The following is an 18,458-nucleotide window of genomic DNA, read 5'->3' as shown; positions in this document are numbered from 1 at the left end:
CTGAGGCACAAGGAAACTTGCTTACAGAGCCGAGGTTAGAACCCAGCTATGCTGAGTCCTGGTCCAGTGGCCTCACTGCCCCCAGTCTCATGCTACTGTTCATGCAGTCAGGGGAGCACTCAGCACCTTCCTCACCCCACACCCTTGGCTGCTCTAGGCCCTGTACTGGTCATCACGGAGTACTGTTGCTATGGCGACCTGCTCAACTTTCTGCGAAGGAAGGCTGAGGCCATGCTGGGACCCAGCCTGAGCCCCGGCCAGGACCCCGAGGGAGGCGTCGACTATAAGAACATCCAGCTCGAGAAGAAATATGTCCACAGGTAGCCCCTGGCAAAGGACAAGAAAAAGGCCAGGTCTGGGAGGCAGGACCCGAGTCTGTCTTCAAGGCCAGCTCAGGGTTGGATGGCTCATGATTGGGTGGCTATGCGGCCCTCACCTGCCACTCGTGTCATGGGAAGTAGCCACCACAGGTTTTATGGGCATCTCTGTTTCTTTACTCCTTTCCCCCTTCATTCAACAAATATCTGAACACCTACCGTGTTCTGGGAGTGTGGAGGGCAAAGATGGGCAGCTCATAGTCTGGTAGAGATATGCATCAATGAAATCACCACCCAGTGTGTGTAAAAGATCAACCAAGATCTGTGCCTGGAGCCCTAGTAAGAGATGGGCAGATGTGGCCTGGCGCAGTGGCTCATGCCTGTAATCCCAGCACTTTGGGAGGCTGAGGCGGGCAGATCACCTGAGGTTGGGAGTTCGAGACCAGCCTGACCAACATGGTGAAACCCTGTCTCTATTAAATATACAAAATTGGCTGGGCGTGGTGGCGCATGCCTGTAATCCCAGCTACTCGGGAGGCTGAGGCAGGAGAATCGCTTGAACCAGGAGGCAGAGGTTGCTGTGAGCTGAGATCACACCATTGCACTCCAGCCTGGGCAACAAGAACGAAACTCCGTCTCAAAAAAAAAGAGATACGGCTCTGTTGTCCTGTTGCTGTGATTCCTGGAAGCCATCCAGAACAGAGCCATCCGACAGAGCCACATGGGGAACCAAAGAGAGGAAGTGGGGAGATTCATGTCACACATGAGTCAGGGGCAGAGGTGGAGCCTGGACTAGAATCCTGCTCTCTTGACTTCCAGTCCAGGAGTCACCCAAGCCACACTGCTGTCCTGGAGATCTCTGTCTCAGGGGCTTGTGAGGTCAGGACAGGATCAGAACAAGAAGGGTGTACACTGTGCCCTCATCCTAGATACTGTCAGCTGCCATGCCTGGGGTGACAAAAGAGAAGGAGGCCATCTCTTCACCCAGGGTCCTAAAAATGGGGGCCTGGCAGCATCACTTCCTCTTCTGATTCCCTGACACTTCTATGAGGGTGGCACACACTAGGCCTCTGAAGATCAGATCAAAATGAGCACCAAAGGAAAGTATTATTAGCTTCCATCTTCAAATACGCAGATGGGGAAAGTATTCCCAGACTGGGTAATTTCGAGGGCAAATGGCCTGTAAACCAACTCTGCCAAAAGGATCTCAGGCTGTTAACAGAAGCACAGTTTCTACAACAAGGGAGCGGAAGATTTTGCCATGGTCAGATCATAAATAAAACATTGGTTTCTCCTTCTGGGAACACTAGGATATGGAAATTGTCAAGGTACACATCTCTAGCGCAGAGGGGACAGGAGGGACGGAGAAATCATATCTGGCTGGAACTTTAGGAGCAGTAGTGCTTCAATCTACAGTAGTGCTTCTCAAATTCTCTACCCCAAGTGTGCTCTCATAGGCATCTCTTGAGGACTGTTGGAAGTGCACCACCTCAGGCCCACCCACCCAGGCCTGCTGATTCAAAATCTGCATTGCAGAGATTCCGGGGTGATTTATCTGCACATGAACTGGAGCTTAAGCAGCACTGCTCTAGACCAGTGGGCCTCAGCTTAGGCTGTACTTTGTGATCACCTGGGGAGATTTAAATCTGTGAATGACTGTTTTGTCCCTAGAGTTTCTGAAGTATTAGTAATTAGCCTGATCCTAAAAGCTCCTGAAGTGATTTTAACGTGAAGCCAGGGGTGAGAGGCACCGTCCAGAGAAGAGAGGACTCAAGGGGCCCTAGAATATGCCCCAATTCTAGTAGAGCTGTTATGGGGAAGAGGACTCCAACTTCTCTGTGGCCCTTGAGGGTAGAGCAGGGGCTAGGAGGAAAATCTCAGGGGTAGATTGGCATTAGGAACAGTGAAGAACTTTCTCACAGGCAGAGCTGCCCAAAACCGGAATGGGTTGTAAGCTCCCTCACCGGGGGCAGCCAAGCAGAGACCAATGCTCACTCAGATGGAGTGTGGCGGGAGAGTTTCTTATCAGAAAGGGAGGTTCCAGTTGACCATGGGGTGGTGGGCGGTCAAAGCCTGAGCTGAGCAGTGCAGTGATGGGGACTGACCTCTGCCTCACAACCCTCTCTCCTACATAGGGACAGTGGCTTCTCCAGCCAGGGTGTGGACACCTATGTGGAGATGAGGCCTGTCTCCACTTCTTCAAATGACTCCTTCTCTGAGCAAGGTGAGGGGGTCCCAGGGCCAGGCCCTATTTGCTTGATAACAAGGGAAAAGGAGAAGGGGCTGCTGGGGTGAGGGGTGGGGAGTGTGGCAGGGCTGCCCTGACGCCTCTTCCCACCCTAGACCTGGACAAGGAGGATGGACGGCCCCTGGAGCTCTGGGACCTGCTTCACTTCTCCAGCCAAGTAGCCCAGGGCATGGCCTTCCTCGCTTCTAAGAATGTGAGTAGGAACCTGGCCCTGGCTCATAGCCACCCAGGTCTGTGTTCCGGGGAGGCTGGATGAGTGATGATGGGGAGGAGGAAATGGGAGCCTGTGAGGGGGTAGGGGAGGAGACAGAGTACGAGAGAGTCATTTGGGCAGCAGCTGCAAAAATGAGTGGGAAAAAGCTGTGCCCAGGGCTGGAGCTCCGGGGCTGGGCACCTGTGTCCCCAGTGTGAAGATGAGGAAGGGTACCAGGCTTTCTTCATTCGTTTTTACTAAATAGTGTATAAGAGACAACAGTTGTCTCTGCTCATGAGGCACATGGTCTGGTGGGGATGATAATGGAAGCTTCCTCATAGAATTTTGGGGATATTAGATAATATATAAAGTACACTCAGCCTAGGAAGAAGTGCCAGGGAATGGGAACTCTTGCCATCTTCCTTAGAAGAGATTCGGGAGTCAGTGGTTTGATTGCTGGCTCTGCCACCTGCTCTGCGACTTTAAGCAACTATTTAAATTCTGTGCCTCAGTTTCTACACCTATAAAAATGGGTGTAACAATTGTTTGAAAAGAAAAAGGGTTCAATGTGTGCAGAGTTTAGGGAAGGGCCTGGCAGACAGCAGCTATGATCAGAATTAACGGTACGGTTTGGAGACTGCTCTCCGCATGGAAGCCGTTCGCTTCTGGGGCCTGAGCAGACGACTCAGAGGACAAAGGGTGAGAAGGGCCACAGCTGCTCAGGGTAATGGGGATTTCTAAGCATTAAATGATCACATCACGCTACACGTTCTCAGATCCTGGGCCCTGGTAGAAGGTATAGACAAGGGTTTGTGGTAAAGGACCAAAACTGTTGTTCATTCCAGCACGGACCCCAAAGCCATCTGGGGCCCTCCCTGCCATCCTTCTCACCTCAGGCTCAGGTAGGAGAGGGCCCAAGACTAACCCTGTGGTGCTTTCCCTCAGTGCATCCACCGGGATGTGGCAGCACGTAACGTGCTGTTGACCAATGGTCATGTGGCCAAGATTGGGGACTTCGGGCTGGCTAGGGACATCATGAATGACTCCAACTACATCGTCAAGGGCAATGTAAGTGCTGGGAGGGCTTGGGCTAGGCTGGGGAGGGGGTGAAGAGTCAGGGCCCAAAATAACTGGGTACTGTCATCCCAGGCCCGCCTGCCTGTGAAGTGGATGGCCCCAGAGAGCATCTTTGACTGTATCTACACGGTTCAGAGCGACGTCTGGTCCTATGGCATCCTCCTCTGGGAGATCTTCTCGCTTGGTGAGCCACTGGGCCCACTCCAGGCAGAGCCTGGGGCTGGCTCCTCTGGTTGCCCCACCGGTGGACAAAGCTGTTTGGTGCCCAGGACACAGCGAGGGTTGGTGAGAGTGCAGGAATGGGCAACAGCTCTTGAAACCCAGCATCGTGGCTCCTGCGGGGCTCGGCAGACCCTCTGCCCCTGACAGGCGCTCCTTTCTGGCTCTTCCCTCGTTTGTCTCTGCTCAGTTGCTGCTACCTGTTACCCTCCTTTGTCACTGTTTCCCTCCTTTGTCTGAAATCTTACAGACCCTTGAAGATGCAGCTCTCTACTACTAGGCTCTAGTAGAAAGAACTGCCATTTCCTGAGGACTAGGCACAAGGACTTGTACTCAGTTCTTAAATACACTGCTCCTACACCTTCATAACCACCTGACTGTCCCCACTTTAACGATACACAACTGAAGTTTTTGTCTGATTCCAAAGCCTGCGCAAGAATGTTTGGTATGATAAGGCCTGGATGGAGGCTCACACCTTCCTAAAGCCTAAGCCTGCCACACAGTGGCTGGCACACAGGAAGCACTGGATAACAGTAGCTGCTGTTGCAGTGTTGTCAAGTTGGACCCTTTAAACCCAGTCTAAGATGTGTGTGGGTGTGCGGGAACGGGGAGAAGACAATGGGCATGGCCTCTTACCTGATCTTGGCCTTTGCAGGGCTGAATCCCTACCCTGGCATCCTGGTGAACAGCAAGTTCTATAAACTGGTGAAGGATGGATACCAAATGGCCCAGCCTGCATTTGCCCCAAAGAATATGTAAGCGAAGGGATCCCAGGGAGGGAAAAGGACACCCCACGCTTTTGCTAGAAAGGGATGGACGGCTATGTGGCCCTGATCTTTCCCTGTCCAAAATGTTCCAGGGTCAGACTTTATCTCTCCCATAGTGGACACAACAAGCCCCTTTTGAGTTCAAGGTATGGGGGATGTTCTCAGAGAAGCAGCTGTTCACTAGGGCTGGTCCTAACCGACCACTTTTCCTTTTTTTTTTGAGACAGCATCTTGCTCTGCAGCCCGGGCTGGAGCGCAGTGATGTGTGCAATCATAGCTCACTGCAGCCTCAATCTTCAGGGCTCAAGCACTCCTTTGGCCTCAAACAGCTGGGACTACAGGTGTGCACCACCAAGCCCAGCTATTAAAAAAAATATTTTTAGTAGAGATGGATCTCACTATGTTGTCCAGGCTGGTCTGGAACTCCTGGCCTTATGCAATCCTCCTGCATCAACCTCCCAAAGTGTTGGGATTACAGGCATGAGCCACTGCACCTGTCCCTAAACTTAGACTTTTAAGAGATTATTATTACAGTGACCCTGAGGATACCAAAATGGCCTCATCTGCCAAAATGAGGGTGATGAGAGTACCCTTCTGCAAGGGTTACTGTGAGGATTAAATGGTAAAGCATGCCAAGGACTTGGCACAGGTTTTATACTTAAACTTACTTTGACTGGGTTTGGGGACCTCTGCTGGGTAGGTCTCTCTAGGGGTGTGTGTTAATGGCCCCTGGACCCTAGGGAGCTGCCCATGGGCATCCTCTGTCCTATCTCCAGATACAGCATCATGCAGGCCTGCTGGGCCTTGGAGCCCACCCACAGACCCACCTTCCAGCAGATCTGCTCCTTCCTTCAGGAGCAGGCCCAAGAGGACAGGAGACAGCAGGTGAGTGGGGTGGGGCTTGGGGTAGGTGGCTGGTAAAGCAGGTTGAGCTGGGCCTGATGGATCTGGACTGACAGTTTCTGGTCTCTCCCACCCTCAGGACTATACCAATCTGCCGAGCAGCAGCAGAAGCGGTGGCAGCGGCAGCGGCAGCAGCAGCAGCAGCAGTAGCAGTGAACTGGAGGAGGAGAGCGCTAGTGAGCACCTGACCTGCTGCGAGCAAGGGGATATCGCCCAGCCCTTGCTGCAGCCCAACAACTATCAGTTCTGCTGAGGAGTTAACGACAGGGAGTACCACTCTCCCCTCCTCCAAACTTCAACTCCTCCATGGATGGGGCGACATGGGGAGACCATACAAACTCTGCCTTCGGTCATTTCACTCAACAGCTCGGCCCAGCTCTGAAACTTGGGAAGGTGAGGGATTCAGGGGAGGTCAGAGGATCCCACTTCCTGAGTGTGGGCTATCACTGCCAGTCAGGGGCTGGGGGCTGAGCCCTCACCCCCCTCCCCCACTGTTCTCATGGTGTTGGCCTCGTGTTTGCTATGCCAACTGTGGTAGAACCTTCTTTCCTAATCCCCTTGTCTTCATGGAAATGGACTGACTTTATGCCTATGAAGCCCCCAGGAGCTACACTGATACTGAGAAAACCAGGCTCTTTGGGGCTAGACAGACTGGCAGAGAGTGAGATCTCCCTCTCCGAGAGGAGCAGCAGATGCTCACAGACCACACTCAGCTCAGGCCCCTTGGAGCAGGATGGTTCCTCTAAGAATCTCACAGGACCTCTTAGTCTCTGCCCTATAAGCCTTCTTCACTCCACAGCCTCACCCCTCCCACCCCCATACTGGTACTGCTGTAATGAGCCAAGTGGCAGCTAAAAGTTGGGGGTGTTCTGCCCAGTCCCCTGTCATTCTGGGCTAGAAGGTGGGGGACCTTGGCATGTGGCTGGCCACACCAAGCAGGAAGCACAAACTCCCCCAAGCTGACTCATCCTAACTAACAGTCACGCCGCGGGATGTCTCCGTCCACATTAAACTAACAGCATTAATACAGTCAGCCTCTGGTTCTTTGTGCCACATGAGTACCTGCAAATTCCCTGGAACTTCTTTTCTTCCCTCCTTCACATGAAGTGACAAGCTCACAGCTGTGGAGCTTGACCACACTGGGCCCCACACGAGGTGCATGGAATTGACTCCCGATACACCAAAACCAGATAATTTAATAAACTTTATTCTTGTTGGGGGAAGAGGGAGGGGAAAAAAAGCCACCTACTCCACTCAATAAATTAACACATGGCCAATTCCCAGGCCCTAAACAAACCTTGGGCACTTGAGCCAGTCCTGCTGTTTCCTTATGGCCCAGTCTGCTTCCCCTTCACAGAAGGGAGTTTTTCCTACTGCTGCTAGGTTATGTCATGACCAGGGACCACATCCCCTCTGTGGAGAGGGTCCCAGGCCCAGAGAGGATATTGGCTGCAGCAGCAGTGGCCAGGGAAAGGAGGAAGGGGATGCTCTTCCTCAAAGCTTGGGGCGGAGAGGACAGTGCTGGAAGAGAGCTGTGGCTAACTGTTCCTCCCTCCTCAGCTTCCCCCAAATGTGGGTACAGGAAGAGCAAGAGAGAAATGTATCCCTCCTTCAGGGAGAATCAAGAGCCCAAAGGGACCCCTAGAGTTAATGAGGCCACCCAGGCCCCTAGTCAAAGGCAACAGGCTAAGCAATTCATCAGACTGAGGGGGCTGAAACCAGGGCTCCTCAGGGGTGGGAGAGACCTCAGCAGCCTTCCCACCTAGTGCTGGGGCTCACGCCTTAGCCCACCCAGGACCTCCACCTTGACCCACAGCAGGCCCCACGGAACCCACCAGCTACCAGCCTTTCCCTCAGCCTCCCCTCCCTCCATTAAACATACCATGTCCCCCAAGTGCTCTCTCGGGGCCAGAAGAGGTTTCCTGGCACCACTCCTGACCCCTGGAAGGTTGAGACCCGAGGACCCTGGGTCCCACCATGCTCAGGGAATGGAAGCTCTTTGGTCAGTCCCAGCAGTCAGAGGCCCTCCCCACAGGAGACCACTTCTGCAGGTCCCCTGGATAGCTCTGCCTCAGGCAAGGGCCTTACTATGGCTTGAGAGATGGTGTAGTCCCTGTACAACAGCCTGGCTTATTCTGCCACTGTGGCCACCTCCTCTTCCTCACCCCCCTCCTCTGTCTCTGTCTTGATCTGAGCAACCCCAAGGCGGTAGAGGGTGTCACGAATGACCACCTCACCAGGCTGGCAGCTCTGTACAATGTCATGGATCTGACGATTGACTATTTCACGGCTAGTGAGGAAGTCCATGAGGCGGTTGTAGAGGTAATAGTGAGTCGCATTGTCGAAGGCAATGGGCCGCTGGCGGACACTGTTTGGTTTGCTGTCCACGATGGAGGCCAGGATGGTTGCGTAGGGTGCCAATTCAGGGCACAGGGCCAAGGAGTGGTGCCCAGCGCTGGGGTCACCAGGATTGGGCTGTATGCCTGCATGGACGATGTGCCGCGTGGCAGTCTTGGTGACTGGGTGCTGGATAGAGTGCTCAGTTTCTGTCATGTCCACAGTATAATGCTGGTCCAAGAGCTCTGGGCAGGACACACTCTAGAAGAGAAATGAGAATGCATTTTGACAAGAAGGAATGACTAAGGTAGAACGCATCTGGTGATGAGAACACTCTAGGCTCAGCCAGCCCTGTTTGAATCCTAACATCACCATGTACTGTGTCTCCCAGGCCAAGCCCTGCCCGCCAGTGCCTCCATTTCCTCATGTGAGAACAGGGACAGTAACAGTGGCCACCTTCCAGAACGGATGTTGGATTACTTATGCTATTATTGCCCCTGGTCCATTCAGGCCAGTGGCTGCAGGGGAGCAGAAAGATCAGGCTCTGACTGAGGTTAAGGCACTTTTCTGGAGTCCCCAGCATGCTCATGGAGCCAGTGAGCCCCAGGGAGTAATGACAATAATGACTTCTCCAAGGCAAAGCCAGAGGCCTTCACTTCCTATAATGCATCCTGCCTGGGACACTCAACCTTTGTTATTCTTCCCTTCTTCCTAATTATCAGTTCTGATATCTATTTCAGCAAAGGCCAAAGGCTGGCCTGCTGGCCTTGGAGGGTACATGACTGGTGAGAAATACTGTCTGGTACAATATACCAGGACACAGAGAGAAGGGCTCTGCCGCTAATCTACTGTGTGACCCGGAAAAGTCCATTTCCCCCTCTGGGCCTTAGCTTCCCCTTTTAATAAAAGGAGAGGCTTGGATAAGATGAGTGTTTTCTAAACCAGTGTATCTTCAGATCACAACAGGCATGCCATACAGTATATCCACGGTCAACTAAACGTTAAGACATGGTGAATTAAACTAATCCAGGGCTGGCTGGGGCCTTTAATATGTCAGTGTGCACAATGACTCTCAAAGGTGGCAACTTTCTAGGCTTCTCTGGAAGGCAACCTCTTTTAACACAAGGTTTGGGATATCCTGGGCACACTAAGTGATATGCTGTGGCCTCAAACAGAGGGCTTGGTCAGTAAAAACTTACAGAGTAGGCTGGGCATGGTGGCTCACCCCTGTAATCCCAGAACTTTGAGAGGCTGAGGCACGTGGATTGTTTGAGCCCAGGAGTTTGAGAACGGCCTGGGCAAAATGGCAAAACCCATTTCTACTAAAACACAAAAATTAGCCAGGTGTGGTGGTGTGTGCCTGTAATCCCAGCTACTCGGGAGGCTGAGGCACGAGAACTGCTTGAACCTGGGAGGCAGAGGTTGCAGTGAGCCGAGATAACGCCACTGCACTCCAGCCTGGGTGACAGAGCAAGACATGGTAGGCTTGAGGAGATGTGGCAGTTCCTCAGGAGGTGACTCACCACAGGTGGCTCTGTGGGGCTAGAGAAACAGCCCTGGTTCCTCCCCCACATCTGGTTGGTCAGCTCTGGGTAGCAGAGGTCAGCACACAGGGCCACTGACGTGGCCATATCTACCACATAGACAGGCGGCCAGTGGCGGGAAGAGGCAAGCAGGTCCACATGGTCACGGGCACTCTCACCTCGCACAAGATACTTGGAGCCGCAGACCACCTGGGAGATGAAGGGCAGGGGGTGCAGGGTTAATTACGAAGCCAGTCTGCAGAGAGTGTACAGTTCTCACTAGCTTCTTCCCAGGAAGATGAGCAATCAGCTTCATGGCCGAAGCCATGGCCATCCTGCCAGAGCCCATGGCATTCTGCTCCCTTCCTACTTCTGTCCTTAAATGAAGTCACCAGCTCATCCTTGCCCTTCTGAGAGACAGCTGGGAGCATCCTGACCTCAACTTAGGCTGAAAGGCACCTCAGAACATCTTTCAAAGCCCCTGTCTCTCCACATCACCTACCAGTTCACTATGCTAGCTATACAGCAGCAGCAGCAGCTAAGAGCTAGTTAAGAATGGAGATGCCTGGGCCTGAGGTCAAACCTAAGAAACTAAGGTCTCTGGAGTAGGGTCTAAGCATCCGTATTTTGAGCAAGCTCCCCACAAGACCCCAGTGGGCTTGTTGCCCAGATGGGAACCCACAATGTAGCCTAGTAAACACCTCCAATGACAGGGCCCCCCAAGCACCATTCCACAACTCTGGGTACACCCACTTGGCTGTCACCTCCAAGTGATGCCACTCCCATCACTGCCCCCAAGATCTACAGCTCTCCCTGTGCTGTCAGCTGCTTCTCATGAGATGATCCCCTGTCGCATGAACACAATTCCCTGAGCAGGCTCTGATCTGCCCGGAGTAGAAGCATGAAGCATCTCCTTCAGACACAGCTTCTGTTAAAGTAGTTGGGAACTGGATTCTCTTTTTACAGCTAGATCCCCCTGCTGACTCATGTGCTTCAGTGAAGGCTCTGATAAGCCACTTCTCTCCCGTTCAGTACATGTTAAGGGGTGGTTTCCGTCCCAATATCTACCTGGGCCCACTCTGTCATCTAGTACATAACCTGTCCTGGAGCTAACCCAGTGCCACCTTGTCCACACCCTTCCACAGGTTTCCCATTCAAAACCATGCAAAAGGTCCCTCATCACTCAGAATAAAATACAAACTGTTACTCTGGCCTAGAGAGCTCTACGTGATCTGGCCCCCGGGGAGCCCTCCAACACCCCCTCCTCTCAGCTCACTCTGTCTCCCCACTCACGGCCTTGGTGGTCCCTTGGCTGCGACACTCCTTCCCTGGCTTACCACTGGGCTCCGCCCTATCCTGCAGGTCTTGGTCTTCTCTGCCACACCTCAGACAGCAGGTTCCTTCCTGTTACTTTCTATCTTAGGCCCTTATCTAATTTCTTCAGAGCCAATGCCACAAGCTGTGGTGACTTTATTTCCCCACTAAAATATATGGTCAACTAGGGAGGAATGACATCTTTGTCATTCTTTATACAAGCTCGCCCTTATACCCTCAACAGCTGATGCCCAGGATGTGGTAGGGTGCTTAAAAAATACTGACAGAAGACCCAGCCTCCCTCCCTAGCCCACGGGGTAGCACCTGACCCATGGGCAGCTATGCCAGAGGTTGCCCAGTGACCTAAGTCTAGCCCCCCAAAACTGAGCTGGATCAGTCCCTGTATGGGAAGTTCAACATTAGCAAATTCACTCCAAGCTCCCCCTAGTTATTTTCTTACCTGATGGGGGCACACCTTGTAGATTTTACCACCTGTGAAGTGATGTGGGGGCCGTATAGCTCTAGCTCCATTCTGTACAGATTCATAGAGGGCCAACAAGGAGAAGCAGAGCTGGTCCTGGAGTAGGACAAGATTAAAAACATAAGGGGGAATGCTAAGGGACCACGGCTGGTGCTCAGCATCACACACTCACCCAACACCCAAAGCAAAAGAATAAACTGCCTGGGTCAGAGCGGGCCTTGGAGCCTCATCAGCCCAACCTCCTCTAGGTACAGGTAAGCAATCGGAGGCCCTGAAAGGATTAGGTCACAGACAAAGCCAGCCAGACTGCTGATCAAGCTGCCAGACTCTGAGGCCTGAGTTCTTTCACTTTTTACAGAGCAAAGAAACCATCAAAGGGGAGCTAACATTTGAATCTGATCTTGAAGGAAGCATAACATTTTCAACAGCACAGAAATATGAAAGGGAAAGTAAATAATGTATGAATAAAACACGTAGACACATACACTATGTAATAGTAGGCATTTTCTAAGAGCTTGCATAGGTAATAACCAGACACTGTGTAAAGTGCATTCGTTACAACAATCTCACAAGGTTAGTATTTTGGTTATTTCCATTCTACAAACAAGGAAAATGAAGCTCAAAATATAAAGCAGCTTATCCAAGGTCACACACAGTAAGGAGGAGAGCCAGGATTCCTGACCCCAGAGCCTAGGCTCACAACCTTCAACAGGAGGAACTGCTAGAGGCCAGGCCCCACATACATGTCACATCTAGCTGTCGACCATCTCCTAGGCATCCCTGACTGCCAGTACCTTGTGACCAAGGCAGATGCCATCACAGATATTCACATCCCTGCCCTGAAAAGTGGACCAACCAGCCTACTCCAGAAGCCCCGATATCCACCACTGCCCTTGACACTCACCTTGGAGTCTTCTGCCCCAAAGGGGATTCCACACTGCCTTAGCAGATGCTGCAGCTTCTCTTCACTGTAGGAGCCAATCTCATCAAGCTTGCAGGAGCCCTCCTGGAGCAGCCTCACCAAGGCACTGCCACTGCCTGCAAGAGACAACAGTGCTGGTGGGAGGGTGCTGCTGCCAGTCACCAGAGGCTAAGGCTAGGCCCACAAAACAGCAAACAGTGGAAGCCAGCTCTGCACCAAGCCCTCCCCCAGTGCTGGCAGAGGTGGGACTCAAGTCAGGTCCATGCTTTCTGCAGATATTTGAAGTCTATTAGAACTGGCTTTCTGCCCTGGAACATCTGAGTGAGATATCCTGCAGACAGCCACTGAAAAAAACCCTAAAATAAGTCAGCTTTTAATCCAGTCTTCTAAGGTTTTTCAGAACCAAGACCTCAGATGCTTACCATGACTGCAGCAATAAGAAGAGAACAGCAGCTCTCGTTTTAAAAGTGCCCTCTATACAACGTTTCTGAACCTGACTAGCACAAGAGAACTATGTGGGGGTGCCTTAAAAAAATAATCCCTGGGGGCCAGGTGCGGTGGCTCACACCTGTAATCCTAGCACTTTAGGAGGCTGAGGCAGGTGGATTACCTGAGGTCAGAAGTTTGAGACCAGCCTGACCAATATGGTGAAACCCCATCTCTTCTAAAAATACAAAAAATTAGCCAGGTGTGGTGGTGTGGTGGCGTGCGCCTATAGTCTCAGCAACTTGGGAGGCTGAGACAGAAGAATTGCTTGAACCCGGAAGGCAGAGTTGCAGTGAGCCCAGATCACAACACTGCACTCCAGCCTGGGCAACAGAGCACGACTCTGTCTCAAAAAAAAAAAAAAAAAAAAAAAAAAAGATGCCTGGGCCCTTAAAAGATTAGTAGGAATATGAGGTGGACCTCAGTATCTTTTTATTTATTTTTATTTTTTATTTTTTTTGAGACAGAGTCTCGCTCTGTTGCCCAGGATGGAGTGCAGTGGCACCATCTCAGCTCACTGCAATCTCCGCCTCCTGGGTTCACGCCATTCCCTGCCTCAGCCTCCCGAGTAGCTGGGACTACAGGCGCCCGCCACCACGCCCGGCTAATTTTTTGTGTTTTTAGTAGAGATGGTGTTTCACCGTGTTAGCCAGGATGGTCTCGATCTCCTGACCTCGTGATCCACCCGCCTGGGCCTCCCGAAGTGCTGGGATTACAGGCGTGAGCCACCGTGCCCGGCCTCAATATCTAATATTAGGAAGCACTGTTTGAGAACCAGTGGATCACAACATATTAAGTGATTACAATATCAATTAAGTGGGTCATATCCAAAAATTCAAAAATGAAATAAGATAGAAAATAAAGTGTATTGCACTTGGTAAAGAAAAATACTGTTTTGGGAATGTTGTTTCAGTTATACGCACTTGCATATGTACAAATATCATTCTGCGTCATGACACAAAATGTATTTCTCACCATGAGTTACAGTTAAAAAGGGCGGCTATCACTCTAACTGCATTAGCTCGCTTTATCTTTAGTGATCTAGGAAGTGGGTAGCTATTATCACACCCTCTTTGTAAAAGAAGCAACGGTGGCTTAGGGCAATGATGGGACCTGACAGAGGGTCACACAGCTAAGTGGCAAAGCTGGGAATCAAACTCAAGCTGTTAGAAACCTATCCTCTTACCCGCTAGTCCAGGGTTTCTCAATGTCTAATCCACAAAACTAGCTGCAAAACCATCTGGGAGGCCTGTTTTGAAGGCAGATTCCTTGGCCTGCCCCTACACTTGCTCAATGAAAATCTTTGGGGATGGAGCCTTATCAGCATTTTTTATAGGCGTTCCCCTACTCAGTGTGTGTATCCCAGAAGGCTGACAATGAGCTGTGCGCCCCTGCTATTTAAGATGGCGGACAGCTCTTCAAAACTCTGTACCACAACTTTAAACTCTAGGGGATTTTGACACGGGCTGTTATTATCTTTCTGAAAGGAGTCCTCCAGCGGGGCCTGGCCCTCTCGCTACCACTGTGCTATCTTGCCATGGACAATGTCCCAGACTCTTGACTGAGCCCTTTTTTGACCCCAGTCAGCCACCAGGTGGCCTTACCAGGTACTGGCTGCACATCCAGGTTTTTGTCTTTCTCAGTGTTGACGACCACAGCTCCTCTCATGAGTGGTGGGAAGAAGGGGGCAATAACAGAGGCATCAAATTTGGTGATAGGGATGCTGGCAGGAAATGCCACCTGCTCAATCACCTCTGTCTCCATCGTGGCCCAAAAGTCCTCCACATTTACCTCATTAGAGCCCAGGAATTCAGGCCAGGTGAACTAGAAGGTCAGGATAAAGAAGGTCAAACTGTGGGAGTCACGGAACATCAGCAACGCAACAGTCTAACCCATCATTATACACACAGGGAAGCCAAGACTTGGTGAAGGGAAGTCGGACAGCCAGGCACTGCCAGGGGGCCTTGAATTTGACAGCTCTGTACCCACCTGCCTTTTGGTCACATTTCTTTCCCTTACACCATAGTACTCTCCCAGACATGAATAGTCCCTAAATCCCTTCTGTTTCTATACCCTTGTTCATGTCATTTTCCCTGTCTTACAAAGAAAGTGGAGCTACCATTTGAGTACCTGTTATGTGCCAGACACTTTGTAATGAACTACTAAAAAACAAGTCTGGGGATGGCTGAGGTGAGTATTCGAGCACTCGAAGCGACAGAACAATCACGTCAACACAGGTCTAGTTCCAAAACCCAAACCCTTATTCCTGATACCAGGCTGGCAAGAATGAGCAGAATCCTACTGAGTAAAATTCCAGCCATTTTCCAAGGCCCTGTGGATCGCTGACATCCTCCCACACATCGTCAGCACACAGCTATCTCCTCTACCCACGGCAGCATTTACTTATCTCTTATAGACATCTATTAATAGCGCTTGTGCTACTCAATTTTTCTTCTTGCAATGCCCTCTTATATGGCTCTCAAAACGTGACCCAGATCCTAATACCTCAATCAGAGTTGTATAGGTTACATATTAGAAATGTAAAAACCTTGGCCACATCTTGAGCTGTATGAACTAAACTCCTAATTTTGCATTTAAAAAAGTTTCCTCAGAGGAATGGTTCTCAAAGGGTGGTCCCTGGACAAGCAGCAAGAGTATCACTTGAAAACTTGTTAGAAATGCAAATTCTTGGCCCCACTCCAGATCTCCTGGGTCAGAAATCCTGTGGGTGGGACCCAGCAAGCCCTCCACTTTAAAAAATTGTGAGAACCACTGCCCTATGTAGTTCTTATACCTACTAAAGTCCAAGAACCACTGCTCCCCATAAAGGCTCCTCTCCTCACCTTATTCCTCTTTGTTTGCCACCTCACAGGGGTGCTTAGTGCATGCTCTGTGTAAATGACACACCTAGGGGAATGAGGCCAGCTGAGTCTATCCTCTCCACAAGGAGCAAGGGAACAGGAAATGCCAACCCAGGACACAAACTAACCACAGGGTCCTCCTTTATACAACTCCGAGAGAGGGGCTAACAAGTCTCTTCATGGATAACAGCATATTTAAGTTTTGTTCAATAACTTCCTGTTTTAGTTCATAGACTTCAGGATACTCTATCCCCACACATACCACACTACTCTCCACACACAGAACAAAGAAGTACCTCTATGAAAGAAGTACCTGGTACCACTGAAGGGAAGAGACAAGCAAACTGAGAGTGAAGGGAATGCTACTCCTTTCTGGGACAGAGGAGCCTTGATTGGGACAGGACAGGTGCCAGGCAGGACTAGGAGATGGCACCTTTGCAGGGAGGTGGGCCTCTGTCTATTCTTGGAAACCATAAACTTGCTGTGGCCAGATATGATCAGAAAAAACAGAACTCGGAGTCGTAGGAGGTACTGGTGAGAATGGCAGTGCTTAGGGTGCAGACTCCACAGTCAGCGGCGGAGAAAGAGCAAGGTCAATCTCAGCCCCCACCCTTCTCTGGCTGGGTGAGCTTGGGCAAGGCCCTTGGGCTTCAGTGCCTATGTCTATAAAAACCTCATGGGGTTGTAGGGAAAATTAAGTCATACAGTAAAGCACTTAGCACAGATTAAGAACTTGGCATAGTAATAAAATGTTCAATAAATCTTAGCTGCATTATTAATATTACTACTAGGCAAGCAGATTTGAATCAATCTGGAAACAGCCTCTAGATGAGATAACACTCACAAAATGGTTTAGTTGCCTGGGTTTTTAGTTGGGAAGTAAAAGACAGGACTATGCATTCAACCCTTAATATGTCTAGTGGTCCTGCCAAAATACACCAAAGCTGTACTCTACAGGTTCTGCACCTGCCTGATCAGTGAACACATGAGATCCAAGTCCAGTACCTGAAGGTCAGCTCATGTCCCAGGCTCTTGTTTACTATGGTAGAGTTCAGAGATGGAAACCTCACACTCCAATGCAACTACTGGCATACTCAAGGGGCAGTCCCTGCCTGTGAGTGTAGACCAGACCTCATGGCATGATCACAGGGAAAAGTAATCTATGGGATTTTTTTTTAAACCCTAAAGAAGGTTAAGGAAGATTTCCTACTGTTCTGTTTGCTAAGAGTTTTATCATAAATATGGGTGTAGAATCACACTGGACAACTTTTTTTCCCCATACATTTTATGAAATTATCATATAGGGTTTCCCCTTTAATCGGTTAAGTAGTGAATTATATTAACATATTTCCTACTGCTGAAACAACCTTGCTTTCCTGTGATAAACTTTGTCATGATGCATTACTGTGTTAGACCTGATTTGCTATTATTTTATTCAGACTTTCATCTATATTCATGAGTACATTCAGCCCCAATTTCTTCTCTTACATCAAATGTCTAATTTGGTTTCCAAAGTTATACAACCTTATATGATGAGTTGGGGAAATATGCCCACTTTTGTTACTTGCCTACGTTTGGAATAATATTTCTTGGATATTTGTTCTAATTAATCTATGAAGCCATCTGAGTTTGATGTTATTATTGTGTGAAAATTTTTCAGTTCAGAACCTAAGTCAGCTCAGGTCACTCTTTTCTGCCAACCCCTTCAGTGGCTCTCCATTTCACTCTGTGTAAGTCCTTAAAATAGCCCACGTTACCCTACACAGCGTCGGCCTCCTGCACTATCTGGACCTCATATACCCCACCACTCCCTCCCTTCCTCCCACACTCTGAGCTACACCACTGGTCTCCTTGCTGGTCCTCAATCATGCCCAGCAAGCCTTCCTCAGACCCTGTTCTTGCTGTTCCCTCTGCCTGGAATATTCCTCCACAAAGCCACATGGGTTTCAGATATCTACTCAAATGCTACTGTATCAGAGAGGCCTTCCCCCCTCACTGCCCTCTATAAAATACAAATGCCCTTTCCCATGACACTGTTCTTTCTCTCTTTCTTACCCAGCTTTACTGTGCTTCACAGCATTCACTATTCCTGGACAGATATTTGTTTCCTGTGTCCCCCAAACCAGAAAGTGAGCTCCATGAGGACAGACACTTTGTTTAACTACTATCTCCCAGGTGTCTAAAACATGCATTTAGTTTATGTTCAATATATTTATTATATATATTTTTTGATACTTATTCACTGGATAAATACATTTTTCAAGTGAGTAACTGAAAAAACAAATGCCTCCATTTCCATCTGGCATTCCCTAAATGAAATCTTGGGCTGTGGGAAGAAAAACTCACTTGCCTCACCTAGACAGGACTGGAGCTATCCACCCCCTGGGGATATCATGTAGGAAGGGAGCTGCCAAAATGAGAGAATTCCGCAGGTCCCTCACGGTGGCTAAGAGGCACTTACCTCCACGCTCTTCAGTGCTAGCACATTCTCTTCACTCCTCTGAGCCATTTCCACTTTGGGGGCCACACCACAGATGCCACAGATCATGTCATTGTAGTCTCGGACAGTGAGGCACTCAAAGGCCCAATAGCCGTTGCACAGCAGCTCCTGCAGCTGGCTCAGCTCCTCCGAGGTCAGAGTCTTCTCTGGAAGAAGAGCAAGCACACTGAGAAGGGCACAGAAAAAGACACTGAAGCCACTAGGGATGAGCCAGTGGGTAGCAAGTAGAGCAATTCTGCCAGACTGATTCACCTTAAAGAACACTCCAGTGTACTACCTACCCTGAGGGTCAGGGATCTGGCCTGCAAGT

The 18,458-nt window shown here is 50.2% G+C and overlaps 2 protein-coding genes across 5 annotated transcripts in view; one reads left to right on the top strand and one right to left on the bottom strand.

Annotated features, from left to right (window-relative positions):
• Positions 1 to 6,757, top strand: part of CSF1R (colony stimulating factor 1 receptor) — a 33,484-nt gene extending 26,727 nt beyond the window's left edge. Inside the window, exons 14-21 of the mRNA XM_024247417.3 lie at positions 158 to 320; positions 2,453 to 2,541; positions 2,661 to 2,758; positions 3,704 to 3,826; positions 3,908 to 4,019; positions 4,710 to 4,809; positions 5,598 to 5,706; positions 5,804 to 6,757. Of these exons, the coding sequence (XP_024103185.3) occupies positions 158 to 320; positions 2,453 to 2,541; positions 2,661 to 2,758; positions 3,704 to 3,826; positions 3,908 to 4,019; positions 4,710 to 4,809; positions 5,598 to 5,706; positions 5,804 to 5,977 (968 nt within the window). The 3' untranslated portion in view covers positions 5,978 to 6,757. The remainder of the gene's footprint in view (positions 1 to 157; positions 321 to 2,452; positions 2,542 to 2,660; positions 2,759 to 3,703; positions 3,827 to 3,907; positions 4,020 to 4,709; positions 4,810 to 5,597; positions 5,707 to 5,803) is intronic.
• A 158-nt stretch (positions 6,758 to 6,915) lies between these two features.
• The window catches only part of HMGXB3 (HMG-box containing 3), a 53,831-nt gene continuing 42,288 nt past the window's right edge, over positions 6,916 to 18,458 (bottom strand). For all 4 annotated transcript variants that reach the window (XM_009241173.4, XM_063724320.1, XM_054556056.2 and 1 more), the window contains 6 exons: positions 18,110 to 18,294; positions 14,392 to 14,611; positions 12,284 to 12,417; positions 11,359 to 11,475; positions 9,585 to 9,794; positions 6,916 to 8,322 (listed from right to left, as the gene is read on the bottom strand). In XM_009241173.4, coding sequence (XP_009239448.3) covers positions 7,855 to 8,322; positions 9,585 to 9,794; positions 11,359 to 11,475; positions 12,284 to 12,417; positions 14,392 to 14,611; positions 18,110 to 18,294 — 1,334 coding nt within the window. In that variant the 3' untranslated portion in view covers positions 6,916 to 7,854. The remainder of the gene's footprint in view (positions 8,323 to 9,584; positions 9,795 to 11,358; positions 11,476 to 12,283; positions 12,418 to 14,391; positions 14,612 to 18,109; positions 18,295 to 18,458) is intronic.

The sequence above is a fragment of the Pongo abelii genome, chromosome 4, assembly GCF_028885655.2.
Source record: "Pongo abelii isolate AG06213 chromosome 4, NHGRI_mPonAbe1-v2.0_pri, whole genome shotgun sequence".
NCBI classification, from domain to species: Eukaryota; Metazoa; Chordata; class Mammalia; order Primates; family Hominidae; genus Pongo; species Pongo abelii.
The sequence above is the reverse complement of the archived record's forward strand: the minus strand, read 5'-3'. Positions and strand labels throughout refer to the sequence as shown.